Raw genomic sequence first — 27,821 nt, 5'->3', positions numbered from 1 at the left:
AATCCGCCAAAACCGTTCCATGGCATACGATAACCGCCTATAAAAGTGCTTGTGTATGGTAAATGAATGAATATTAGAATGTGTTAAAACAACGTTTATGTTTCAGAGATCCGAGTCGCTCCCGGCTGGGCAGCCTCGCAACGAATCACTGCCTGAAGCTGAAAGAAGCCTTCTCGATGGCACTGAGGCTACCGGTATGTTCAAAAACATAGTTAACTAACTATATTTTTATCCATGAAATATAATTTATAGTATACTTTGATGGGTTTATACAGTGGAGTGTAATACATAGTTAAGACAGCTAGAAATACATAAGCAACACAATATTATATAATAGCAAGCTAAACGAAAAGACACTAAATGAAACAATTGCTGTCTAAAGGTCCCCCTACACTCGCGACGTCCGCTCTACACGCTTTGGACCTTCAGTTCTGTGCTCAAGGCAAGTTGTAATATAGCAAAGTATCGTACTAATATTATTAATAATCAAAATGTACGTGTATGTTTGTTTGTCACACTCGGTCCATAGCCATTTTCACCCACGGATTTACAATTATTTACATGCCACACCTACAATAGTTTCCATCTATTTAGTATCTCAATTGGACAGATTTACCCATATTTTATGTTTTATACTGTATTCATAAACCCTACCCTGTCTGCATTTTGTATCCCATGCTAATAATTTCGCTTTGCCACCATTGTTTGTCTGTCCATTAATAAATACCTATAGTAAAACATACTATTTTATGTCACCTAACTCATTTTTCTACTGGTTACTGGTCATAAAGAGAAAAACTTTCATAAAATATGACAACATTTCCTAGACGCTTACTTAGCTAATGTCATAAACCATACAAAAATATTACATAATATGAATTGCATTTAACGTTGCTTCATCAGTAGATATTTAAACACTTTCGTTGTATGTCAAACTAAAAAGTATAAAAGCTACTTATGAAACTGACCGTACCTTTGACCATTCTACTTTTACACAATTACTTATGTATGCAGGAGTGACGACCACCCCCACGACGCCGCCGTACCCGCCGCCGCAGCCCTTCCCCCCGCAGCAGCTAGCCGCTACCGTCAGCCAGGTAACAATACAATACACTTAATTTGCACCAAGACCAAAAAATTAAAAAACAAAACTTAAAAATGAAACAATACAAAGAAGCGCCCTTATTGCTTATAGCAATCTCTACCAGACTAGGATCTATTGCTGAAGTCATAAGATTTAATCCTGTAGGATTAGGGCCCGTAGACAATGCGCGAATCAGACTGAACAAGCGATGAAGTCACGATCTTTCGCAAGGAATACCTGCGAGTTAGGATTTCAGTTTTGTGTTCAAGTCCTTACTCTAAGCATCAACGTTTTTTGAATCGAATGATTCTCAGCTTTGAACTAACTGAAAGTTAAATGACACGAAGCGTTGTCGTTCTTACGAGCACGTTAAATTTAAGTACACATTCATACGTTTTTAAAATTCAACAATATCAAATGCCTTACTTATTTTACCCTCCCTCTGTAGTAGGTATATTTCAAAAGTCCACTTAACTTCAATGATATTAAAGTAGAGTCTACTCATTAGAATACTCCTATACAAGAGCGTCCCCGCGCCAAGTCACGCAAGTGCAGTAAGTTTGGATGCAAATTCTTCCCATTGGACACTATCAAACAACTCTGCGAAAGAATCGGAGAAGTGGGAGCTTTTGCGGTAAACGGTTCTTATAATAACAGTGTAACTTTTGAGCTGAGTACATGACTGTATTTTGTTATTTTGAATGTATTTAGGGAATCGTAGTGTCCATAATGGTTTGATAGCATCTAGATACGTATTATTGTTATTGATAAGTAACCTAAACCTTGTAGACTACAAGTACACGTTTAAAACATCATTCATTTGATACATAAATTAGTTAAGTAATGTAATATAGAAGAGTCATATAAATTAGCCCCCTTATTCATAGAAAAGTTACAATACGTTTTAACTAATAAACTGTTTTGTCCCTCTCTGTCAAAGAACAAATTGTTCTTTGTTGGAGAGGGACAAAACAGTTTATTAGTTAAAACGTTTTGTAACTTCTCTATGAATAAGGGGGAAAGTCTCTGGTAATTTTATTCCCCAAAATCAGAACCGGAAGAGTGAATCATGCAACCCAAATTTCGCTGTATCATTCAAATTCAGGGTCAATCAGGCATCAGCGGCCCACTGTAACTTTCAAATTTAGGGTCAACACGCGACACCGCGCCACCCTCTCTCTGTCCTTGTATTTGTATATTTTTATTTTTCGTGTTCTTGTCTAATATGAGGTGTGTTGTCTCCAGCATCAGTTGCAGCAGCTGCAGCTGCAGCAGTTCCAGCAGCAGCAGTACGAGCTGCAGCAGCCTCATGCGTACGCGCAGCAGGTTAGTAACTTCCCTTTAAAAAATAACTGTACTACAATCAGGCTACAGCGATTGGATCATCTGGGCAGTCAGCGACTGTCGCTATTTTAACTGGCCAATCTTTATGCCACAGAGTTACCTAAATCCTGGTTTTGCTCTTTACACTAGAAAAATAAATAATAATTTCCATTGTCCTTCATTGTTCTTTGTGTTAAAGTGCGCCACAATAAGCTGTCGTGAGTCTTTCGAATCAAACCATCACAAACATGTCAGCGGATCGTATCGTATCACGCTACGTTTGCCTGTTCTTGGTCTCAACACAAAAATACTTACCCCACAAATCTACTTGACCTAATTTATTTAAAAGAGCAACTCAGTTGGTCATTCTGCACAACTCATACCCTTTTTCTTACCCCGTTTATGATCAGTGATCACGTAAACTTTAATCTTTTCGAGTTATGTACCTTCAGAATACTTATAGCATACCTAACACTGTATTTAACCTCTGCAGGCGGGCGCGGAGGAGGGCGGCACGGCGGAGGCGCGCGAGCTGGGCGCCGTGCTGGCCTACCTGCAGCGGGAGGTGCCCTCGCTGGTGGCGCTGCCGCCCAACGAGCTGCGCTCCCTCGTGCTGCAGGTAACGACACGGGTTCTGTTCAACTGTCATCATCACGGCCCATCGTCCCCACTGCTGGGGCACGGGTCTCCTTCCAATGAAGGAAGGGTTTAGGCCTAGTCCTGTTTAACTATAGGCACTTGATATGGTGCCTGAGCGCCGTTAGGCCTGAGTTGGACGGAGGGAAGAGCGGTTGCTGAGGACAAGACGGCGTGGCGCACGCTTGTACCACTGGGATTAGATTAGGACCGCAAGAACTTGTTATGGTGTGGTTACCACTCGGCCACTTAAGTTGACATTTAAGGCGGAAGTGGCGGATGTTAGTGGAGACCCTCTGCACGTCTGGGGTGCTATAGGACTGCAACATAGGCACTTTTTGTTATGGTGTGGTTACAAGTAAACTTCGTCATCATTCCACATTCTGGACATGTCTAACTGATTTTATTCCACAACCCGCCACCAGCTAGCTCCCTATTAATATAATTATATATTTTTCCAATTAATCATAACTTCCATTCCCCCAGGTGATGCAGCAGAAGTCCCACGAGATCCTCTCCTCCAAGTGCGCTGACGGCACAGACGAGGCGTGTCCCGAGGGCGGGGACTGCGAGATCGAGGAGCGGCAGGCGCGACGCCTATTGGCTGCGGCCGAGGAGGCGCTCAGCGCTGATTGGACGGCGCCGGCGGACGACCATGTGCTTGATGTGAGTGGATTGAACGTCGTAAATGGAATCTTGAATAGGGTGATTGAGGAGCGGCAGGCGCGACGCCTATTGGCTGCAGCCGAGGAGGCGCTGAGCGCTGATTGGACGGCGCCGGCGGACGACCATGTGCTTGATGTGAGTTGGTCGAACGTATGAAATGTATTGTTAAGTGGAAAATGCGCAGATTTACAATTTAATTGAAATTATTATTATATGTGAGTGCACCGAGTCGAAAATCAGAAAGAAACCGCATTTCCTGGATTTCATTAGTTAAAAAGAGCCCTTACGTACTTTCGTACATAATCAATAGTTATTGAATTTATATTAGACAACGGACATAATACGTGTTTATGCATTTACCCACACCAAAGCGGAAAGCTCAACCTAAAACTGACTAACCCATACTACAAACCTTACAGGTGGGCAGTGGATGTCAGTACCGGCTGCGGCCGCCGTCGCCCGCGTCCGCGCTGGACGCGTCCGCCCTCGCGCTGCGTCCGGAGCCCGCGCCCGCGCCCGCCCACGACGACCTCAGGTATGATGAGAGAGAGTAGGATCAACATCTTGGCGTGATGATGGACTAGCGATAGAGGTGGCAGATTAGTGTGGTAGTGCAACATTAAATAGAAAAATGACAACTTCAGTATAAATACACAATATGCGGCCTTATCGCTAAAAGCGATCGTTCGAAGCCATCTTCCATAATTGGTGTACAATAAGATGTACTTAAAACTCACTTTCATCCTTAAAAATCTGATACCTACTTAACATTTCTATACATTTTCTCCCAGTGATTTGGGAAATTTTGTAAAATCATTCAGAAAGACGGTGATGACGAAGTTTTGTGTCAAATACACCTACTAGTTTAACTATTTATGGCTTTACCTGTACACTTTCTGAATCTCAGAAATAACTTTATTTTATTTTTATTTAACTCTATTGTACAAATATTACAAATTTACTTTACTTACTTGAATGTGATTTCCCCTCCCCAGGGCGGCGACCTTCACCCCCCCGACGGCGGTGGCGCCGCCCGCGCCCGCGCTGGCCAAGCGCGACCACCACGCCGCGCCTCTGCCCCTCAAGAAGAAGGTCAAGGTAACTAGATGATGGGTTTTTATTATTGTACCTGTATGTATATTTGTAGACGGGTTGTATTTGCTAAGCAAAGGATTATGAGTGATGAAGAAGGGTAAGGAATCGATCTGTTGACACTCAATGTTCAACGCTGCCATCAAATCTCACGCAATTTAGTGTGCATGAAATCGTCCAAGGTGGTCCAAATTCATTTTGCGTGTTGCATCGTTGGCTATCATTCGATTGGGCAATCAGCGAAGACATTTGTAATTTACCGATTACATCAGTAATAATACCTGAGTTACATAACCTTGCGGACAATCACAGGTCACTATAAATACATATATACTTTTTCTTATGTATAATTTCTCTCCTCCGAGGTAGTCTGGAAGAAATTACTCTTAGTAATAAGGCCGCCAATTGTACCATCTATGTTGTGTATTTCCTCGTGTAATTTCTGTGTTTGTGTGCAATAAAGAATTATCTATCTATCTATATAATCAGGTAGCTTAGCAAGGGGGTGGTTGCCCAGGATGCACCCCTCGAGCTCCATTCTCTACCCTCTCTACTTTGTAACCTTTAACTAACCCTTCTTCCTCCCCAGGGTCGCTTCGCCTCAGGCCGAGCAGCCGCCGGCGCGCGCGCCGAGGCCGCGTACCCCGCGCCCGCGCCCCCGCACCCCGCGCCCGCCGCCTACTCCGCCATGGACGTGGACGGCGAGACGGACTCCAACCACGACACGGCGCTGACGCTGGCCTGTGCTGGAGGGCATGAAGAGCTGGTGGAGCTGCTGCTGTCCCGTGGGGCTGACATCGAGCATCGGGATAAGAAGGTAATTGGCAGGCGTGGTAAAAAGCCACATTCACGGCTGTTAATCGAAATGTCCTACGACCAAGGTGAAATGGCAAGCGTCAAGTTTTTCAATGGTCAACTTATGTGAATTTTAGGCCCGGGTCTCCTATTTTCGCCGTAGGTCGCGCCCAGCGTCACGCCGTAGGCCGCGTCACGATGCTCACTATAGAAATGTACTGATGCTGTCTCCCTCACACGCCGACGTTGGCGTGTAGACGTAGTGAGCATCGTGACGCGGCCTACGGCGTGACGCTGGACGCGACCTACGGCGCGTAATACGAGACCCGGGCCTTACAGCTACCGTGCAATACTACATGTCAAACATCTGTCAGGCAGATCTATAAACCTTTGTCAGATTTGACAGATAACTATGATAATATTTATTAATGATCCCCGCGCTCGCATAATTTTATATACCTACTTTTTAACTACCTATAGGATTTAGCTGTCTCTATCACAAAATTTCATTTCCCACCAACCAATTATTTTCTTGCCTTAATCTAACCATGTGTTTCTTCACAGGGCTTCACCCCGCTAATCCTGGCGGCGACGGCGGGCCACGAGAAGATCGTGGAGATCCTACTGAACCACGGCGCGGACATCGAGGCGCAGTCCGAGCGGACCAAGGACACGCCGCTCTCGCTCGCCTGCTCCGGCGGACGATATGAGGTAGGTTGACCCTAGCTTTGTTTATTCATCACGACCCATCACGTCCCCACTGCTGGGGCACGGGTCTCCTTCCAATAAAGTAAAGGTTTTAGGCATATTCCACCACGCCTAGTGCGGGTTGGTGGACCTCAATACAAGCGAGCTTGTGCTGAGAGAGTTGTCGGGTTAGTGGGCAACCCGACTGTCAGTTGTTTTCAAGCTGCTTGAAGGCCTTTGACTAGGCTTTGTTTATTACGTGGCGGCAAAGCACAATAGGTTGCCGTCGCGTGATTGGGTAGTAGTAATACTAGCAATGCGCGCTCCGGCATGTTCAATCAAATTGCGTTTATCCAACTTTTCTAATCATTTCTGTGACTTCCTTACCAGGTGGTGGAGTTGATCCTGAGTCGCGGCGCCAACAAGGAGCATCGCAACGTGTCCGACTACACGCCGCTGTCGCTGGCGGCGTCCGGCGGCTACGTCAACATCATACGACTACTGCTGCACCACCAGGTCAGTGCTTTTGTAATAGTGAATAGACATAATTTAACATAAACACTCGGACCTTGTAATAAGGTTCTTCGTTCCGTGGTATGTAGAAGAAGATGTATTGGTGCACCTGTTATTTTAAGGTTAATTATACATTAAATGTTGGCCAAGAGTTCTCAAGAACCGCTAAACACTTTACCATCGGCCTTTCCCACCCGACCAATACCAGCTATCTATCTAAGGTGGTTGGCCCGCCGGACCGAACGGGCAGGTGGGCGGCTAACGCAATGTTTATCCGACCGATTAATGTTTGTTATTTTAGCTGTCTTACAAATTATCTCATTTCTGATGATACCTGAAAAACCCAGTTCTTTGTATAGCCATTGCAGCTTTCATATTTTAGTAGCCACAATCTAAAACACACTTTATCCCCCCAGGCGGAGATCAACTCGCGCACCGGCTCCAAGCTCGGCATCTCCCCTCTAATGCTGGCGGCCATGAACGGGCACACGACGGCGGTGCGCCTGCTGCTGGACTGCGGCTCCGACATCAACGCGCAGATCGAGACCAACCGCAACACCGCGCTCACGCTCGCCTGCTTTCAAGGTACAGTAGGCAAAACATGTGGCCCACCCCAGAGTAAACTGTTAGATCGTAATCGACTTATGGGTGGTAGATGGATGGATGGAATAATGTTTTTTTAGATATACAGAAACAATCATCTGTACAGGTTAACTATTTTGTGTACGCCAAATTAGGTAAAACTATCAAGATTAGTAAAAGCACTTTTAAGTTCCGTTGAAGGTGCTAGATGTGAGATTGGCTGTATGCTCCAATCGACAGCTTTGGTACGCGCTAGGCTTCTCGCTTGGTATACGCCTATTGCGTCATCAAACGTAGCGTGTATAATATTTATTTATGAAATTAATTTAGACGGCGTTTTACACCACGAAAATCACAGTTATTTGTCCATGATGAGATATTCTACTTAACAAATATAAATAGCACGGGGTCCAAGCTGGAAGCTTCCCTAGCTTGACTTGTAGCAAAACACGGTAGTACCAACCGCGATGGAAAGAGAGAACGTATTAACACAATGCTCGTAACAAAATTACTAAACCCGCCCTCCCATTCCAGGTCGACACGAAGTAGTAAGCCTACTGCTCGACCGCAAAGCGAACGTAGAACACCGGGCCAAGACGGGCCTAACTCCTCTCATGGAAGCAGCCAGTGGGGGCTACGTGGAGGTGGGCCGGGTGCTGCTGGACAAGGGGGCCGATGTGAACGCGCCGCCCGTGCCCTCGTCCCGGGATACGGCACTCACTATTGCTGCGGACAAGGGGCATACCAAGTTTGTGGAGCTGCTTTTGCAGAGGTGAGTTGGGGGATTTAGTTGTGGGTTGTATGTTTAAAGGGGGGTGTAAGTGTTTCGTTCTATCCTTAGTCCTTTTACATACATACAATCTTTGTTTTTTCTGGTGGGATCTCAGATTTTCCCCTCCATTTGAGGGCCTATAATGACAGTATACACACCAAAAGTATGACGATAAACACTTGTGAGTGGGGAGTGGGGATCCCTTTGGGCATCAACAGGCAACATAAAAGTAGTATCTTACAATATCCATAACAAGTATCAAATGTGTCTTCAGACGAGCGGCGGTAGAAGTGAAGAACAAGAAGGGCAACTCTCCCCTGTGGCTGGCGGCCAACGGCGGCCATCTTGCCGTCGTGGAGATGCTCTACGCCGCCGGCGCCGACATCGACTCACAGGACAATAGAAAGGTATGTGCTATGGTGTACTACAGTCTAATTGGAGACACTTAGGGATCTTAGGAAAGCAAAAGTACAGAAGTGACAAACTTAGCTCTTCCGACTATAATATTACAAGTTAGAGGCTGTAGTTGAAGATTTGTAAGTTTGAATATCAGACAGTGTTATGACGGAAGTCTAACTAAATGTAACCCTATAGATTAAAAGTACCTACGTAGCGGACCTCTAATACATTATATGTTTACAAAATCAGAGCCCAATATTCATGTGTAACCATGTATTTCATGATGTGTTGTGTTGACAGGTTTCCTGCCTGATGGCTGCCTTCCGCAAGGGCCACACTAAAGTGGTCAAGTGGATGGTGGGGGTCGTCACGCAGTTCCCTTCAGACCAGGAAATGACCAGGTATGTGCTATATCAACATGATTTTGTTTCTTTGAAGTTACTTTCCGAAATATAATTCTCATGTTCACCTGTTTGTGTTTTAACGTGGACTGATGTCAGACAATTTAGTGGTATACAGGTCGTGCCAATACAGAAACACATCCAAATTGGCGGCTGAAAGATTTCTCTCTAGCTTTTGCACATATGATCCGATCTGTCATAATACTAACTGAACTGAATTTTAGATGCGTTCTCCGTATATGGTATTTTGAATGACAATAAAAACTACCCAATGAAAACAAACAATCCATAGTGTCATCGCCAATTTCTAAAATAACTAAAACACGAGTAAATCTTACCATTACCTTCAGGTACATCTGTACAATATCGGACAAGGAACTCCTCGAAAAATGCCAGGAGTGTGTACGCGTGATCCGAGCGGCCAAGGAGACGCAGGCGGCGCGCGCCAATCAAAACGCGACCATATTGCTAGAGGAGTTAGACGCAGAACGGTGCCGCGAGGAGAGCCGCCGCCTGGCCGCCGCGCGACGCCGCGAGCGCAAGAAGAAGAAGAAGATGGAGAAGAAAGTTAGCATTCAGGTTAGTGTTGTTTTGTTGTTGGACCTGACCCCTTTCTAAAGCATTGTTACTATGAGAGAGGGGTCAGGTTTCTCTACCCCTGACCGGAACTACGTCCATATCTAACATGTGAAATTTCATTAGTAAGCGACTGCTCTTTTGTCGTAATGTTTACACATGTGAATAAAAACCACTTTGTTCAACTGCAAACATCTTTCCAAAAGACCAAAAGTCCCATTCATTGATCATCTATTTTGGAACATAGCGCCACTAAAAACATCATAATTATCACTTTGAATCTACGGGCTCCATTTCTATGCCAACTGACCGTTACCAAAACCAGAGGATGTGTAGTGTGTAGTACATCGACGAAGGGGAAACCAGTTTATAAGCAACAATACCGTTCATGTACACACAATATGGCCAATTAAATATTGTGTGTTGACATAAATGTCTACAAAAATTTACATTCCATACTATAACTACGTCTCTCAAACAGGAGGAAAGACGCAAACTCCAGGAAGAGAACGACAAGAACTGCGACTACTCGGAGAAGGCGAGCGAGGGGGAGGAGGAGGACGGGGAGGGGGGGGACGAGCCCGCCGCCAAGGAGGAGCCCGACTCCGGCATCGACGCCAACTCGCAGGTAATGTGCACCTTATGTAGTAGGAGATAAGGTTCATGATTTGACAGCTTAAGCCTTAAGTAAAGCATGGCAATACAATTTTTTTCATTGGTGTTCGCCCATAGCTCAAGGTGCTAGAGTTCAGGGCACTTTTGTGAATGAAAAATTGTACCAGTCAGATATTTCAGCATCTATATACAGATAATTTTATAAATTGTAAAACTAAGAATTAGCCTCTTGCTTTATCAAAACACTAGCTGTTCCCGCGAGCTTCGCTTCGCCTTAAAAAGTTTTCCTGTGGGAATTCCGGGACAAAAAGTAGCCTATGTTCTTTCTCAGGGTCTAGACCATACGTATACCAAATTTCATTCAAATCCGTTCAGTAGTTTTAGCGTGAAAGAGTAACAGACAGACAGACACAGTTACTTTCGCATTTACAATTTTAGTTGACAAGGTACAAAAGTGATAATTTTACAATGACCACTGGAGACAAATCCTTAAAGAGCTAGCGCTACATCTCCCTCCTAACAGCAGCAGCTTGAAACACCAACTATCTTTCTCTCTTCCTCACACTCACTGTACCATATTCCCTCTCCGCCAGGGCTCCTGTTCCTCCTCCGACGTGAAGGCGCCGCCCGCGCCGAGCGCCAAGACCAAGAAGAAGAAGAAAGAGGAGAAGGCGACCCCCCCGCCCGCGCCCGCGCCCGCCCCCGCGCCGCCCCAGCCCAAGAAACTACCTGATAAGGTATGGATATTAAACTGTAGTATACACAGATTTTTTCGTTGAACGTGAGTCAAGGTGATTGAATACCTCCGCCAAGAGTAAAGATTTATTGCAATAATATCCACGCTTGGCAGAGGGAATAGAGATAACATATTCAAATGATAAACATTTAACGCTCTAGACCCGAGAAGAAATGTCAGCCGCGATCGAGTATAAAATTTGGGACCTCCGGCACAATTGCCAGAGTTATTAACCAATGCGCTATCATTCTAGAATAACCAACTTGTATATAAAATAACTAAGACATTACATTATAGACAAAATAACTCTATCTTCTACCAGTTCTACCTTAACAATTCCGTAAAACGCCTCCATCTAGTTTCCAACCTGACCCCAATTTCTCTTTCACAGACAAAACCCAAGATCGAACCACCACCGCCTAAAGTGGAGAAGGAGCCCCCTAAACCCGACAAGAAGCAAGAGAAAGAGAACGTGGCGCCCAGCGAGCCTGCGCCGCCCAAGCGCGAGCCGCCCGCCCCTGAGAGACGGGAGAAGAAAGAGAAGTGAGTAGACCTTTGAGAGAGAGAGAGAGAGAGGGAGAGAGACATTCTGCTTCTTATAAGCCCCGTAACGTGCTATTGCGCTGGGAGCTCAAACGATGTCATTTAAAGCCATCAAGACATCGTCATAGATGCAATGCAATAAGGTGCAGTAACTGTCTGTGCCAGCCGCAATAGTATTTTACGGGACTTATATTCTGTCTTCTCCAACACTTAATGTTGGCGTAATTAAAGTAAATACAGAGTTAAATGGGATGATGGCATATCCTGCAGCTTCTAATTTAAGTGAGGCAAACTTAGCGAGTGGTTACGCGCCTTGCTTATAGTTACACTGTTGAAGTTTTGCAAGGGTGTGTGGTAACAGCAACTTACAGTTACAGTAAATAAAGTGTTATGGTGTGGCCTAACAGTTGTGCAGAATAGTGCGTAATATATCATAGCTTGCATGTATTTAGTGCTCTTACACTACGAATATAACTAAAAACAGATTTTTGGTATGTCCTACGAAACTGAAAGCTTTATAAAAACTATATTATGTATTCGTGTAAACCTAGCGTAGCAGGGCAAAAAATGTAAGCCCAAACTATTGTTTTTCCAGAAAACCTGAAGAGGATATCCCTAAGAACATTACCGTAACCAAATATGGGAATAACTCTAGAAAGAGTCAGATATTTGAGTCCACTAGACTCAATCTGGACAAAGATGACGTTGACACACCCGACAAAAATAAAAAGACCCACAACATCCATCAGTAAGTTCCCCAATAAGTGTCCACATCATTCGACATCATTATACATAAGTCCGGTCCATCTTTATGTGTCAAAGTTGTTTCGTCTCATACTTTTGCATGATGTAATATGTGTGGCATGCCGTTTGGTTATTATGTACCGCAGTTTTATCACACTAATAATCTAAAAGCCTTATGTTTTTGCTTTTATTTGTTTGGTTGATGATGATATTCATATTTCATAAATATGTGTTAATAGACGGGAAAAAACTACCTTTATCACCATTGCACCAAGTGATAAAGCGTTGATAGCATTATTCTTGTCAATATATTAAATTATAGTAGACCATACTTATGATTTACCTCATAATCACGCTCATTCCGATGGGGAAATTCGGAAATCGACCTCTTTTAGTTGTTTCATAATCTTCCAAAACGTTTCTCCACTAGTATAACTATAATATTAAAAGAATACATTTATCACCTCCATTTATACACCTATGTGTTAGTCTAGTTCTTTATTGTCTGAAAGGTTCATCTACAGTCGATTGACCCATGGAACATTAGTTGTTTCATTGTTTCGTCCAACGAACATATCGTCCATAAACTATGTAAAAAACTGTGGACTAACAATTCATTGGTTAAACGAGTGCGTATGGACCTTTACATCCTTATATCCTTATTTTTTCATGTACAATTTTGATGTATATCAATCTATACCTAACTAATTGTTATTTCCCCTTGCAGATGGGAGGGTGATACCAAGACGTCTCCGAAGGGCGCGACAGTCGCGGGGCGGCGCGAGGAAGGATGGAAGGAGGTCGTCCGCAAGTCCAGCGTGCAGACTATATCCACTGTTGAACCTGGGTTAGTGGCTGTTAACTTATATTTGTATGGCAACTATGACGGTGGGCTAGAAAGGGGCATTTGGTATATCACGAGCCGTGGTTGTATGCTACGATGTGAAATAGTGAAAGACGAAAGTTTGTGTTCAGAGCCCCTATCACAGACTAACGTGGCAATACGTTAGCGTTGTACGATACTACACAAACATATGAAAAAGAACAGCGCCAACATAGTCACTTTTGGAACTAACAAATTTGCCTTACATTTCGACAATGACAGTTGACGATATGCAACGTTAACGGAGGTTCGAAACCTCTAGGCATTTTCTATAGGGATATTAATATACCCTCTGTATAATTTTTGACTGATTATCTACGCTAACCAATGCCACTCTTCTCAACAGTTGCAAGCGCGTCTCCGTGGCTTCACACGCGATATCGCGCGTGATCGGGCGCGCCGGCTCCAACATCAACGCGATACGGTCCGCCACCGGCGCGCACATCGAGGTGGACAAGCAGACCAAGGGGCAGGGCGAGCGCATCATCACCATCAAGTGAGTTGTTGTCCACTAGCCACTGCCCGTGTAGCCCAGTTGAAATATATCCAGACAGGTCACTGGTATTTGTTACAGGCGCGAGCATAGGATTCGATACTATTTTCGAATCTACACGAAGGGTCGCTTTTACCAAACGCTAAACGTATTTAAATCAAATTTTATATACATTTTATACGTTTAGCGTTTGGTGAAATTCCACCTAACGTGGAAAAAACAAAAGCCACTTTTGGAACTAACAAATTTGCCTTACATTTTGACAGTGACATTTGACGATACGCAACGTAAACGGAGGTTTCGAATCCTGTGCTCGGGCAACAGGACGTTGTTTTAAAGCCGAAAACAACAAAATGTTTTTTTTTACTTAATTTGGTGGTGTTGAAGATAAAAAATAAGACAACACATGAAAAACAGTTTACAAGAATACAATTTGCGTCATTGTTATTACTTACAAATTATTTAGAATACTTATGTAACTTCGCAGAATCTAAAGTAACACGCATGAATGTTCTACATACACGTACACAAGACAATCTGCTCAACAACGTAATCTAACCACAACTTGTACCTTCAGGGGCTCAGCAGAAGCAACAAAACAAGCGGCGAACCTGATAGCGGCCATGATACGCGACCCCGAAGCAGACATCGCGATGTTACTGCCCCGCGCGAAGCTGCCCGCGCCACCGCCGCAGCCGCTGCAGCCTAAGGCGCCCAAACAACCCGCGCCTAAGGTGAGATGAAACGATTTTTAATGCGAGATCTTTGGTTGCTGAAATTTCTTATCTGCATCTGTTCGGGATGCTTCTTATTTATTCAGCAATATTCTCCCAAAGACACAGGTGATTAGTACGGTTTTGCTGTTACCATTGAATATAATACTTACAGACGAAAAGCCGTGTATGATTATAGCCTGTCACGTATCTGGGGGCACGGCAGTGCCCCCACCAAGTAAATATAGGCGCACGGTAGTGCCCCTGCCAAATCGAGCAAAAGATTCGCGTCATGCAAATTAAATCCGCAAAGGATGGATTACCTACCTACGGACAAATTACATCAGGCTACCAGTGCTACCACTTATAGTAAAATTTTCTTAATGTACAATTATCTTTGTGTATTGGAAACTAAGGTTGAAATTTAATTAGGGAAATTTGATGCAGTACGAAGTATCAAAGTTACGTTTATTCATTACACGTACATTACGTAGCCAAAAATAAAGATTCATGATTCTTACCTTAAGTTTGCGATTTATGTAGGTAGGCAACCTACCAAACTAAGTTAACGCACCTACGTACCTAGAAGGTATGTACCGAAAAGAAAAAAGAACTGTCAACAAAATACAAAAAGAAATGAGATCCCATCAAAAACAATACTTGTCAAAAAAAACCAAGTCTCGTAACTCAGTTGTTCTACGGTAAAAAGTTGTGAAATCCATGTAATACCAAGTCTTATCCACGCACGCATCTCAATCTTAAAAATATTTAATGTTTTATATAAATATATTGACTTGGTCATCGCATTAAATAATTAATTAACACGTGTTTCCATGCGATGGCCGAGTCAATATATTTATATAAAACATTAAATATTTTTAAGATTGAGATGCGATGCGAAGTATTGTTTTTGATGGGATATCATCTTACTTGTCCCCAGATTCCTATTAATTACCTTACAAATTAGGTGTTTTTCTTTAAATATTCATTATTGGTTCATCGATAAAGACACCATGCAATATAGCGTCTTTATCATCACAATCCATCAGGTACTCACTGCTGAAGAACTGCTCTTTTCCAATGAAGAAAGGGTTTTCGGACAGTTTTTTGGCGTATTTATCGATGTATATAAACTGATTTAGTGCATCTACCAATAATACCACACCATAACCAACCCCCTATCCTCCCTCAGGCCGCCGGCAGTGGCTCCTCGACGGGCGCCGTGGCCCGCGCGGCCGCGCCCGCCGCCCGCGCCGCCGCCAAGCCGCACGCCACGCCGCCGCGCGCGCCCGCTAAACATGCCGCACGTATGTACATAGTTATAATATTCTGTTTTTACAGGGTGTTGCAAAAAGGGTTTACTAAGCCGAAACCTACATGTACAGCATGTTATCTGAATATTCTTTAAACTGATGGATGGATGTATTGGAAGGTTTTTTGATAGGTGAGACATCATTGAATATTAATAAAAGCACTCTCTAAATTTATTAGATTTGGGGAAGATGTGATAACTCTAACATTCTAGGGATATTACGGGGGTAATTTTCAATCTAAAGATAGGTGCGACGACGAGCATATGTATTATACATAATTCATTTCACCGTTTCTTTAACTTAGCATAGGCATTAGTCCTTTGTACAAAATCTTGTACAAAGTGAGTAATCACTAACATACGACTTCTCAAAGGCTAGACGGAAATCTATACTACAATAAAAGCAGCAATACCACGATTATCTATACTAAACCATCACCTTCCTCCAACAGCCGCAGTCACCGAGAAGCGCATGACGTCATCCACGCCCGCCACGCCCGCGCCCACCCCGGTCAAGTCCGGCACCCTCACCTACACCGGGGCTATAGTTGGCGCCAGGTCTCACACCTTCGCGGCCAAGCTTACTGCGGCTGCGATAGCTGAGCCCGCGCCGAGACTCCACGCTAATATGGTACTTATTGCTAACTTTATTGGGCATATTATGGTCTGACAATTCCGGGAACTCTCATATACACCGGAGCTATCGTCGGCGCGCGGTCTCACACCTTCGCGGCCAAGTTGACGGCGGCTGCGATAGCCGAGCCCGCGCCGAGACTCCACGCTAATATGGTACTTATTGCTAAGTATATTAGGCATATTGTGGTCTGACAAGTCCGGGACTTTCACATATACACTGGGGCTATAGTTGGCGCGCGGTCGCACACCTTCGCGGCCAAGCTCACTGCGGCTGCGAGAGCCGAGCCCGCGCCGCGACTCCACGCTAATATGGTATTTATTGCTTACTTCATTGGATATAGTATAAAGGTCTGTTAAATCCGAGACTCTCACCGAAACCGCGGCTATAGGCGGCGCTCGTTCCACCACCATCAGAAAGGCCAACCTTATCGTCAGAAAATCACTGCTAGAGCAGATACTGTATCAGTTAGAGACTAAGCTTGATCATCATCAACGGTACATTAATTTACAATGTAGTGTGAAAATACAATAAAGCTCCTTAAACTCTATAGCTTTAGCCGGTGTCCACGACGCCAGCGTGCGGCGGCACCCACTAGTATTATTCACTCTACGTATGCTTCCGCATTTATCATCCAACCTTTTATTTCATCTAACAGCAGATGCCAGCTCCGGTAGCCGCGCCCGCGCCCGCCCCCGCACCTTCACCCATCAAGGTGTTAGCGCGGGAGTCACCGCCCGCCCCCAAGGAAGAGGAGCCCAAGACGCCGCAACGCAAGCCGCCTGCGCCTGCTAAACAGGTTTGTGTCTTGTTTTTGGGGGTTTAGGGGTGGATGCTGAGTGTAGACGGCTTTGTGTAGGTATACAGTTGTCTGTGGAAACTACACTTTGTTAGTAAGGTTCTATGAGTAATTTTTGAGTTGGGTAAGTTGTTCTGCGCAAGTATTCGTTTTTCTAAAACGAGATTTCCTACGAGACTAGAGCATCAGAACTGTGGTAATTTTTTTTCTTTGCCATTCGACACATGCAATACGCCCTTCTAACTATTGGTAAATAAAAATGGATCTTGAAGTAGCAAATATACTTCTGCAGTAGCTGATTTAAGACCGTAATAGCTAACTAGAACATTCCAGCCCTATAACTAAACCCTCAATCTCCCCCACAGCTGAGCCCGGAGAGCGCGAGCTCTTGGAGCACGGGCGAGGAGGCGGCGCCCGCCTGCCCGCCGCCCGCCGCCGCACTGCACATCAACACCCAGCCACAGGTTAGATTATACACTTTATGGCGGTGGCCATAAGGTACTATCGTAAAAACAAGTCGGGACCACCCTAAGGATCATTTTCCTTTGCGAATATCAGCCATCAATAGCTCGCTCTTTACAGGAGGCTGCGAAGTTGTAACCCGACTTTTTTCCGATAGTACATAAAAGGTTGATGCGAGTTTAGGGAGTGCGTACTGCGCTAATCCCGGAGTCCCTGAGGCATTAACGGCTAAAAGTTTAATTAGATAAAATAAAAGTTACATTTCTTATGTAATCAGTGTGTAGATTACGTAGCCTTATTTCAATGTAAGCAGTTCTACCAATTTCAGTGTTGCTGCATCATTTTCCTCAATGACTTATCCAAACATCTACATTCGTGTGAATGCACCACGCTAAAATATTTCCATGCATTGCCTATTCTATCATTAGCCTTGTAAATGGCTATACCTCTAATATTCTAGTAGTTTTGTTAAACAAAAAGGTTTATCAAGTTAAAAGGTGGGCCTTTCAATTTACAAAACTAACACCCCTTCGGTTTTCAATCCTCTATAACAACATGACATCTTACATTCCAGCAGCCAGCGGCCAGCTCTAGCGGTGCGCAAGAGTACTCCCTGTTCAAGGACGCGTCGGCCAACATCGCGCCCGGCATGTGGGAGCAGCACCAGCCGCGTGACCCGCATCCGCCGCAGGTAATTAACATATAGCAAATAAACACCATTTCGATAGATAGATACACCAAACAAAGAATCATAGGAATAACAAATTGCAACTTAATTAGGGTACAAAAGGCGGTCTTATCACTAAAAGTGATCTCTGCCAGACAACCTTTAGATGGAGGGAATAAGAGAAAACATTTTGAATTTTGTTTTCCTTCTAAAGGTTCCATTAAACCGCCGGCGCCGCGACGCCACCGTTATGCGAAACTATGTAACATCTTATATGTGTTATTCCATGTGTTAAAACTATGCTATGTATGGCTATGTGGCTCTGCCTTTAGCGAGTCTACTTCAGATCTCAAAGAACCTTTCCGAAATAAGTCATTTTATACTGCAGTGTGAAAAGAAACACTGTTGTGATTTTAAGATACCGTTTGCGTTTCCGTGGTCTCTGCTGGAGATTTTGTCTACCCTGTTTGATTTTCAACTCTTCTGTTTATATGATTTGCCATAGCCCTCTGCAGCTTGCAAACATAAATACTGTATCGGTTATCGTATGCCTATGTATTTATATGACTGCCCCTTTAGTTACAGCAATAGCCTTTGTGTTCATATGTATAGAGGACATAATAATAACACTGTTTATCTCCCCCATAGCAAGTGGACGCGAGCAAGGCGCCCGGCTACCGCGGCGGCGGCGGCGGCGGCTGCTCCCCGTGCTCGCGCACCTCCTCGCACGGCTCCACGCCGCCGCCCTTCCACCACCAGCACCAGCCGCCCATCAACATGGGTACGTGTTGCACTACACTAGCAGACAATATATTTATTTATACATACACTAAAAAAAAAACAAATCATTACAATAAATAATTTTAACAGATAGCACTCACTTTCATACTTCTCTCTAACATTCCCTTACATTTCATTTTCATTCATCAGAGAACTCATTCTATCCACAAATAAATAACATTCTAATGCTTCGGCGAGCAGGCATATAATGGACTGCGCTACATCTACAGTGGAGTCTAGTGCTCCCAATTAATATGGTTCTATAAAAACAATTGAATACAGCTAAGCGACGGGCATCCGCTCCGTATTGATATACGCTTAACGCCCGCGAGCGGAGTCACTGACGTAGGAGGCGTAGCGTCTTAGCTATTTAGTAAAAGTACAGTTGATAAAAATATACTGCACTCTACAATTAGTTTTAAAACAGTTCAATTGGGGCTCTAATCGAAAATGAAGTAAAGGAAATGTGTTATTGAAAACAGACGTTACAATTAATTAAGTTTGCAATAACTAGTAACACATTTTAACAAAACGATTTAATATTTGACAGGCAACAGCGTGAATGCCATGGACATGAGTGGACTGTCGCGGAACGGTCCCATCTACCAGGACAACTCCAGAAACGGACACAACATGATGGTGAGTTTCATTGAATTACACTAGATTGATATTTTTATTTAGCGTACCTTTACTGCAGCTTTCTGGACCAGTTAATGCTTGTATGAGGAAGGCCGTGGACAGAGTGTTCTGAAGATTCATGAAAGATACCTCTATATCCAGCAGAGGACGACTAATTGCCTGGTAAAGAACCTAAAGTGACAAGGTTCATTTATAATCGTGTTGCCATATAAGACACTACAGCTACTTTGGAGACGTTTTTGCATATGTAGTGGTATTTCTGTACGTTTGACTTTCTTGCATATTATGAAGTGGTAATTTTCGGTGCAATGCAATTAAAATATCAATTTACGAATCAATGTGAAAAATCATCTCGTAGGTAAAGTAGTTTACCATACCTACGAGCATATTCATATGAGACGTCACGCTACGTTCGAAGCGACGTCATACGTCACGCCCGACACGCTGTGAGATATCTTATATGGAATTCCATGTATCAAAAGACCTGGCGGCAAGCTTGCGTAGTCTTGCCGCCACGTCCTGCCTTCTTCATGGCGGAATCTTTCAAAATCACCCCTCTTCCCGCAGTTCCCGCAAGTATCCATGTCGTCGGGCGTGGGCCTGGGCGCGGCGGCGCTCGGCCTCGGCTACGGCGGCGTCGAGTCGCGCCTCAACCCGCGCGCGCCCGACTTCTCGCTCATGCACCACAAGCACAACACACAGGTATCTAGATCTGGCTCTGATATGAAGATAGCAAGTGACTTTTATTGGATTCGGAAAGCTAAAGATCGATAGATGTAGAATAGCGAGTCGGACAGCCTCTTGACGCATTCTGCTCGGACCTAGATGATCCTCAACATGTTTGAAAAGATGTTGACTTGGATTTGCTTATATCGATCGAGCCTATCCATACCTAATGTTGTAGATTCATTATAAATATAATCTTAGCACCCAACCCAACTTTGCACACACATCTAACACACAAACCCGTTTATTCCAGTTGTTCCCGGGCACGTCGACGGCGGGCAACCTGAGCACGCTGCTCATGTCGTACCAGCAGCAGCCGGCGAACAAGCCCATGCCGCCGCCGCCGCAGCAGCCCATGCATCCCTACCAGGTGGGTTCACCTTGCTATTAGTACAGGTGTCAAGAGAACAGGTGAAAGTAAGGGTCAAATAAACTCGGGAGCCTTTGCCAAATTCTGGAATATTTTTTCTTTGTTGAATGAATCGCCAATCGTGTTTGTTACTAAACAGAAAGTAATTAATAGTTATTTTCATCATCATCACAACCCATCACGTCCCCACTGCTGGGGCACAATGGTCTCCTTCCAATGAAGGAAGGGTTTTAGGCCTAGTCCTCACCCAATCCAATGGCTAACCCTTTTTTATGTGTTGCTTAACCTCAGTGATCAGTTACGATCACTGAGGTTGAGGTGGTGAGGGAAGGCAGCTCGACTACGGAGTACCTACTACGGATCGAACGAACGATCGACGAATTTTCATAAAATGAATAACATGTACTAATAAGTTGTTGTTTCACATCCACAGTCGCTGCTAGACCGCGGCGGCGGCCACTCGGGCGGCGGCTGGGGCGAGGACGAGGAGCGCAAGCCGCGGCCCATCGGCACGGAGCGCGCCTGGAAGCTCACCGGCGACGAGTGGCATCTGGACCCGGAGCGCTACCAGGTTATTATTATTATACATAGCGACATAAGTTGAAACACCGAAAAGCCAACAGACAGGTGCAGCATAAGCGGTAAGATGTGCTGACCGGAGAGAGCCGCTTCTGCTTGTCACTCCCAGTCGTCCTATTAATTATGTTGGCCTTATGTAGCTTTGCCTTTGACTCGCGTCAGATGTGCGAAGACTTTGTAGGTTTCTTATTAAATCAGCTTGTAGAACAGGCCACACACAATACGAGCCAGCTCTATATTGTAAACCCTACACCTGCGATTGTATTCACCATAATTGTAGGCTGAACGCAGCCAACACGACTTGTCTATGGACTGTCAACTAAATTGTCTTTGGCTATAAAAAGCATTGTATCATTACTAGCATTCAATTTGTATTTGATAAATATTATAATAAATTGATGAATCCTTTACCATACGGACGACCGAATGGCGTAGTGGTTAGTGACCCTGACTACTGAGCCGATGGTCCCGGGTTCGATTCCCGGCTGGGTCAGATATTTGTTTAAACACAGATATTTGTTCTCGGGTCTTGGATGGGCCCGTAAAATGGCAATAGGCCCGACCCCTATTACATTGGGACTAACATAACACTCTGGCGAAAAGTGGGTGCAGCAATGCACCTCTGCCTACCCCGCAAGGGAGTACATTAGTACAAGACGTGAGTGCGTGTGTGTTTTCCTTTACCATCTTGGCCTTTTAAATATCAACAATAATAAATAAATATTAACCTCCCTATCTCCCCCCCACAGAACGTGAACAACATGAGCGGCGCGCACGGCGCTGCGGGCGCGGAGTACGGCGGCGCCACGGCGGCCGCGCTGTCGCTCATGCACCTGCACTACCTGCCGCCCGCCGCGCCGCCCGAGCCGCACTGGGACCCGCGCCCCGCTGTTGACAAGCAGGTACTATACTATTACTGATGATGTGAACGTGAAATATGCATTGACAAGCAGGTATGAATACGATTACTGATGTTGTGAACGTGAAATATGTGTGGATGGATGTTTGTTACTCTTTATCTTTAGGGTGGACCATTTGTTTTAAATTAGGCAGTAAGCTGACACCCTGCATTAACACAGTATACAGGTGTTGCAAAAAGGGTATACTAAGCCTAAGGGTGGTGACCATCCGAAACTGGTGGCCCAGTTTCGGCTTTGTATACCCTTTTTGCAACACTCTGTATTCTTTTCTATGTGGGGGTAAGTACCTGCACCTGGCCGCCTCAAAAGAAACCGGGGATAAGCTGATACATAATATGCTTGGACTTCCACGCCCGAGCAGACTTAACATAGCCGTAACAACAATTCCTTTGTTTCTTGAATATGAACACACTAACATGAGTTAACTAACTGTTTTCTTTCCTTCCAGACTTGGAGCAAGTGGACGCACTAGGGCCCCGCCCCCGGAACAGACCTCGATACTGCCTTATGAAGACAACGCGCGACATTCTCTGTGAACGGTCAACTAACGCTACATTTAGATAGACTACGCTATATACCTTCTCAGCCACACCTATGATTGAGCGTTTATATATATTGTAACCCTTGGAAACGGTGTAGATATTAGTGAGAAAGAATTATATAATATACAGATTATCTATATACATAATAGAAAAATGTCCTATCGAGAAGAGACCTACTTGTTGTACTGTTCGATCGACTGAAGTGAGCATTAAACGATTCATTATAATGAAACTCGTGAGGGGAACCCGATGGAGTTTTATTTGTTACTGCCGCTCGTGTTTAGATAATTATAGTTACGTTGTTAGTGGTCGGTCGATCTGAGTAGTCTAGCGTATGCAACGTGCAAGTGAAGTAGGGAGCTTGGAATGAGATTCCGAAGTGCCGCCGATTTTTGTGTTGCCTTGAGAGCGCTCGTTCACACCTTATTATACAATTTACAGTCTATATTAGGTATGGCATAATACGATATTATTTGAATGCGATCGCAAGCGGATGCGAATTATTAAACGTGTATTAATAAATTTGCTTGTACATGAAGATTAAATATCATATATTGATGCACTGTATCCACTGGTGTTTTTAATACCACCTGTTTTTCAATTATCATTTTTATTAGGTTTATTTGGGTAATAATGTATATTTATAAGTAAATTATTATTGAGGACTTATTGTGTCTCGAATATGATTTATAGCAAGATATACGGTAAGTTTTAGGCAAATAAACCGTTGACAAAATAATTCTCGTGTTATGATTTTAGAAATGCAAAATTTTAATGATACGATAAAAAATGCAAGTAAGGGCGCATAAATAAAAAACCTTTGTCAGAACCAGCATGTGGGAGTGTAAGGTATAAAAACTAGAATTGTTCTTAAAATATATCTTTTATTTTAATAAAATTTGGCATTTAAAAAATATTAACTAAAATATATATTTTAGACAAATTCATAAAATAGCTGCTGTACAAACATAATATGGTTTTGTTCTTACCTTATCTACAATTATACAAACATAAATGCAATATAAAATATACCTACTTACTAATAATAAATTCACTCATAGCTTACAAATAAAAAGATATGTACTTAGGTAAGAACAGAATGTATAAGTACTAAAATATGAATCAGATCCATTTATAATTTAATATCTTTTTGTTCTAATACTAACTAGAGACAACACTCAAAAATGGTATTCCTTTTGCCATTGAAGACGGAATTACTAATATCATTTAAACCACATATTCAAGTTCTGCATGAAACAGCTGGAAATACTCTGCTCTATTTAGTTGCTACCAAGAAATTAACATCTGGAATAACCTATATATGGAATATAACTATTTTAGAAGTTACTAAAGAGGGTACAAAAAACTGCGAACGTCGCATCACAAAAACATCTCCCTCCCACTCGCAGATGTTCCATAAGTTGCGAGATCGCATGCGCGCCGATTCGCAGTTTTGTGAACAGCGGGGTCACTCTACCTTACGAAAACCGAAGTTTCACCACCGATTGCAAGACACCTCTCATTCCTTTCTCAAGCTAAAGTGACCCCACAATCCAATAGTAGTAAAACAGTTTACAACTCGGAGTGCCGCTGCAGGATCCTCCCCTCGAGGTCGGCGTGCATCTTCTCCACCTTACGGGTGTGCTTCTTGATCATCTGCTGCTGCTCGTCGAAGTGGTCCATCTTGTCGCCCGCCGCCGCCACCTGGGGAGGGGAAACTGTTAGTACAGACATTGTGTGCGTGAAAATGTAAGTCAAAGTATATCAGAAATAGTTATTGTGAAGTTTGGTATCAACATTTTTGGAGCAAATACTGTAACTATGAAGACTGTGGGGTATTATTTGAAACATATAGCACACATAACTGATGTGTTCAAAATAGTTCAATTTGTTTTCATGAGACATAGGTAGAGTCGATAGGGAGTAGTAGTACATAGTAAGTATATGAAATAAAATTATCTGAGTATAGAATAAGTTCTAAAACTAGTGCAAAATTAATAAAATGCACACATAAGCTGAAGCAGGCAGAGATCTAATCCAGGCTTTTCATCCTCTATCTTCTCAACTTTCTTCTCTTCATACAGAACATAATATTTTACATATTTTCTTCCTCATAAAAGGAACAGACACATCACATCAACAGTCTACTGCAGGACATGGGCATGCAAAGCAGTCAAACTCACTACGGAACCATCTAGATTGCTCCTCATATTATATACTATTATAACTTTACTATTCCCTCCTAATTTCATTCTTAACATGTCCTATCAATCACTATGTTACTCTTACACCATTCTTACACAGAAGCTGGTAAAGCAGTATGAAAAAGCAAAAATAAATAAAAACATAAAGAACCTTGCTACGGTATTTCTCCTTGTTGCTTACATGGTCGATGTGTAGGTGCCGCAGCTTCAGAAGCCGCGACTCGTAGTGCTGCAACTCCACCTAAAGAAGTAATATTGTTTGTATTTCTCCACATACAAGTACAAGAGACAAGATAAAAAAACCAGCGGTGCCGTAGTTGAATGTGGAGATTTTTTTGGCACACATAGTCAACTGTCCCCTGCGTCCATAGTACTTAGTACAGTCCCCTAATATTTTATGTATGTGGAAAACAGTCCAATACATTAAGATTATTGAGTTACCTTGAGAGAAGACAGTTCCTCGACGGTGAAGTTGGAGGCGGCGGCCATCTTCCACAGCCCTTGCACCTTCGGCTCTATGAACTCCTTGCTGTTGGGGCCTGGAATTCACAATGTCATGTTATCATAATGGAATTTACTAGTTAATCAAAATATCCTTAGTTACATAATTCTTTTAGTTAGGCTATGTTCCCGTTAGGCAAAGTATCGGTAGTTACTAGGCTCGCTTCGCGTATAGTGATAGTGACGGCAAAACTAGCAAAACTCAGTAGGCAGTGAACTGTGCAGATACAATATGAAAAGCCCAGAATGTGATTCAGAGATGCATATTTGGCTGTAAAAGCTTACCTTTAGCAGCAATCCTATGTAAACGGTCAAGTCCATCCCTCAAGCTGCGATGCTTGTCACGGATGAGATTTGCCTTATTGGACAAGTCTTTGTATGGATTGTCTTCTTCCACTTGATACTTGATGTCATTGTACCTTTCCATTTCCTCCTGATCTAGAGCATCTGCAAGCAAAAATATTATTAGAAATTGTTTTGTGAGACTTTATTATTATTCAGGGTTCAGAGCTATCAACATTCTGTTGTTATCTGATTTTATGTTTTCGGGGAGGGTCCAGTAATCTTTGGTTTTATTTCAGTTTAACTCCACTTAATTTTGCTTACTAAGGGACAGAAGTTTTCAGGTTGTTGTTTTTTTTTAATAATAGTTTAGTACTGCTATGCTTACTGATATAGGCCTCCTTCTCCTTATCAGCATTAGGGTCATCAACAGTTTCCAGCAGGTCATAGTACTGGTCAATCTTGTCCTGATGATGCTGGAACTCTTGCTTCAGCGCTTGCAACTCTTCAGCGGAGAAACCGGATGTCTCTGCTTTAGCCCACAGCGCATTCAGCTTCTTGTCTTTGAAAAGACTTTTGTTTATGTGTTCATCTAGCACTGAGTTGTGTGCCTGTAATTGTGATAATAATATGGATTTAATGTTTCACCCAATGTAAGTTAGTATTTTTTAATTTTCAGATTCATTAAGAAACTGCTATTTCATTTTATGGAGATAACAATAATCTAGGGCACTGAGAATTAAAGTTGATAAGCATGCCAATGAACTTCATATTTCTTGTTATAACTTCATATTCTTATATCTTGGTGTCTAGACTATTATTATGGGTCAATAACATCCATTCAGGATCTTTAAATGTCAAATCATCCCTCATGAAAAATTGGCTACAGGTACACAAAGTGAGGTCTTATTTCTATCCATACAATGGTAGGTAAACTTCAATAAGTCCGAAAATTAACAAGAATATACTACTCATGCAAATTTATTAACTGTGCACCTGAGTGAAAAAAACCTGTAGTCATATTAACTAGCTTTTATTGCTGGTCAGGTGCACAGTTAATTCGAACTCGAGTAGTACTTACGGCATGTTCCTTGTCCTTCATAGGCTTGTGGTCATCGAAGTGCTCTCGTAGGTTGTAGGAGGCCATGATGTTGGTGAGCTTGCGGCGCAGCTCGGCCTCGCGCAGACCCTCCTTGTCCCCGCCCTCGCTCTTCACACGCTTCAGTGTGATCTCCTCCTTGTCGTGGATCATCAGGTCACTGTATAGCGACTTTAACTTGGGCTCTGTCAGACGCTGAAATCGGATTTAGGATGAAATGGAAGTGTGGTGAGTTGGTAGATTGGGTGAAACCTGACGTGGTTTAATTAAAACATGAAATGCAATAGAATACCTAAGTTAATTTACTTGATAGAAAACTAAACTTACATGCTGAGCTTTTGTCCACAAAATATTCAACTTGTTCATCCTGAAAGGCTTCTCGAGGGTTCTGAAATCAACGTCACTCTTCTTCTTTTTCTCGTTAGCATTGCGAGAATATTTATTTTCGCCCAAAACAGAACAGAGAAATATTACGAAAATGACCACCGGTATTCCCTTGCGGAACATTTTTATTTATAATAAAGTATTCCAATATTTATAACCAAAACAGAAAGTATGATTCTTAGCTTAAATAAAAAATTGTATTTCACTTTCAGAAAGGTAATAAATAGATACTTCGTTACTGTCTCGGTTTGTTTTTCGAAATTTTTCTTCAATTTCTCATCTCATCTCAATCCGCCCCTCTTCTTTCCTCCCCCGCGCCAGCGCCAGTGTTACCCATAGAGAAAAGAACACTACGTTTTACGTGTTACCAACTTTTTAAATAATATTTCCTTATCTTTTTCTCAATTCCAGGATTCGTCTAGACGACACATACTCAAAACCCCTACGCCCGGAGCGTGGCGTCCGACAGGGATGTATTCTGTCGCCCAAACTGTTCAACATCTACGGCGAACACATAGTCCGAGCGGCGCTGGAAGGATGGGAGGGAGGTTTATCCATCGGCGGAAGGAAGATTAACAATCTCCGTTACGCGGACGACACCACCCTTGTAGCCACTAGCGAAGAAGAAATGGCCGTCTTGTTCGACCGGATTGAAGGCGAAAGTGCCA

General features: G+C 43.3%; 2 protein-coding genes across 12 annotated transcripts in view; one reads left to right on the top strand and one right to left on the bottom strand.

Annotated features, from left to right (window-relative positions):
• The window catches only part of LOC105384392 (ankyrin repeat domain-containing protein 17), a 48,018-nt gene extending 24,596 nt beyond the window's left edge, over positions 1–23,422 (top strand). For 4 of the 10 annotated variants that reach the window (XM_048621704.1, XM_048621703.1, XM_048621707.1 and 1 more), the window contains 36 exons: positions 107–194; positions 383–442; positions 1,015–1,097; positions 1,593–1,718; positions 2,330–2,410; positions 2,901–3,026; positions 3,530–3,709; positions 4,129–4,244; positions 4,705–4,807; positions 5,391–5,618; positions 6,161–6,307; positions 6,674–6,799; positions 7,213–7,381; positions 7,913–8,150; positions 8,425–8,557; positions 8,850–8,950; positions 9,301–9,529; positions 10,008–10,154; positions 10,735–10,878; positions 11,269–11,420; positions 12,016–12,168; positions 12,892–13,011; positions 13,394–13,543; positions 14,118–14,274; positions 15,446–15,560; positions 16,018–16,196; positions 16,858–16,998; positions 17,364–17,462; positions 18,035–18,151; positions 18,776–18,908; positions 19,458–19,546; positions 20,114–20,248; positions 20,526–20,642; positions 21,076–21,213; positions 21,971–22,123; positions 22,590–23,422. In XM_048621704.1, coding sequence (XP_048477661.1) covers positions 107–194; positions 383–442; positions 1,015–1,097; positions 1,593–1,718; positions 2,330–2,410; positions 2,901–3,026; positions 3,530–3,709; positions 4,129–4,244; positions 4,705–4,807; positions 5,391–5,618; positions 6,161–6,307; positions 6,674–6,799; positions 7,213–7,381; positions 7,913–8,150; positions 8,425–8,557; positions 8,850–8,950; positions 9,301–9,529; positions 10,008–10,154; positions 10,735–10,878; positions 11,269–11,420; positions 12,016–12,168; positions 12,892–13,011; positions 13,394–13,543; positions 14,118–14,274; positions 15,446–15,560; positions 16,018–16,196; positions 16,858–16,998; positions 17,364–17,462; positions 18,035–18,151; positions 18,776–18,908; positions 19,458–19,546; positions 20,114–20,248; positions 20,526–20,642; positions 21,076–21,213; positions 21,971–22,123; positions 22,590–22,613 — 4,797 coding nt within the window. In that variant the 3' untranslated portion in view covers positions 22,614–23,422. The remainder of the gene's footprint in view (positions 1–106; positions 195–382; positions 443–1,014; positions 1,098–1,592; positions 1,719–2,329; positions 2,411–2,900; positions 3,027–3,529; positions 3,710–4,128; positions 4,245–4,704; positions 4,808–5,390; positions 5,619–6,160; positions 6,308–6,673; positions 6,800–7,212; positions 7,382–7,912; positions 8,151–8,424; positions 8,558–8,849; positions 8,951–9,300; positions 9,530–10,007; positions 10,155–10,734; positions 10,879–11,268; positions 11,421–12,015; positions 12,169–12,891; positions 13,012–13,393; positions 13,544–14,117; positions 14,275–15,445; positions 15,561–16,017; positions 16,197–16,857; positions 16,999–17,363; positions 17,463–18,034; positions 18,152–18,775; positions 18,909–19,457; positions 19,547–20,113; positions 20,249–20,525; positions 20,643–21,075; positions 21,214–21,970; positions 22,124–22,589) is intronic. The other 6 variants (XM_048621706.1, XM_048621710.1, XM_048621705.1 and 3 more) reach the window with 5 other exon arrangements.
• A 125-nt stretch (positions 23,423–23,547) lies between these two features.
• On the bottom strand, positions 23,548–27,468 carry LOC105389525 (alpha-2-macroglobulin receptor-associated protein). 2 transcript variants are annotated; one of them, XM_048621714.1, is made up of 7 exons: positions 27,097–27,468; positions 26,752–26,964; positions 26,059–26,281; positions 25,674–25,835; positions 25,329–25,426; positions 25,039–25,128; positions 23,548–24,387 (listed from the first exon to the last, which is right to left on the bottom strand). In XM_048621714.1, exons 1-7 carry the CDS (start codon positions 27,274–27,276, stop codon positions 24,256–24,258), a joined length of 1,098 nt encoding a protein of 365 aa, XP_048477671.1. In that variant the 5' UTR covers positions 27,277–27,468; the 3' UTR covers positions 23,548–24,255. The 2 variants fall into 2 exon arrangements, with proteins under 2 accessions (XP_048477671.1, XP_048477672.1); XM_048621715.1 differs by having other exon boundaries at positions 25,069–25,128.
• Positions 27,469–27,821: the final 353 nt, after the last annotated feature.

This window comes from Plutella xylostella, chromosome 6 (genome assembly GCF_932276165.1).
Source record: "Plutella xylostella chromosome 6, ilPluXylo3.1, whole genome shotgun sequence".
Taxonomy (NCBI): Eukaryota; Metazoa; Arthropoda; class Insecta; order Lepidoptera; family Plutellidae; genus Plutella; species Plutella xylostella.
Note: the sequence above shows the minus strand (reverse complement) of the source record. Positions and strands in the feature narration are given on the sequence as shown.

What these genes read in the sequence shown, in the direction of transcription:
- LOC105389525 (XM_048621714.1), bottom strand. Translation starts at nt 27,276, where the DNA reads ATGTTCCGCAAGGGAATACCGGTGGTCATTTTCGTAATATTTCTCTGT. An exon ending in AGGAACTGTCTTCTCTCAAG is followed by an intron (nt 25,129 to 25,328) that starts GTAACTCAATAA and finishes TTACTTCTTTAG; the next exon opens with GTGGAGTTGCAGCACTACGA. An exon ending in AGGAGAAATACCGTAGCAAG is followed by an intron (nt 24,388 to 25,038) that starts GTTCTTTATGTT and finishes TCCCCTCCCCAG; the next exon opens with GTGGCGGCGGCGGGCGACAA.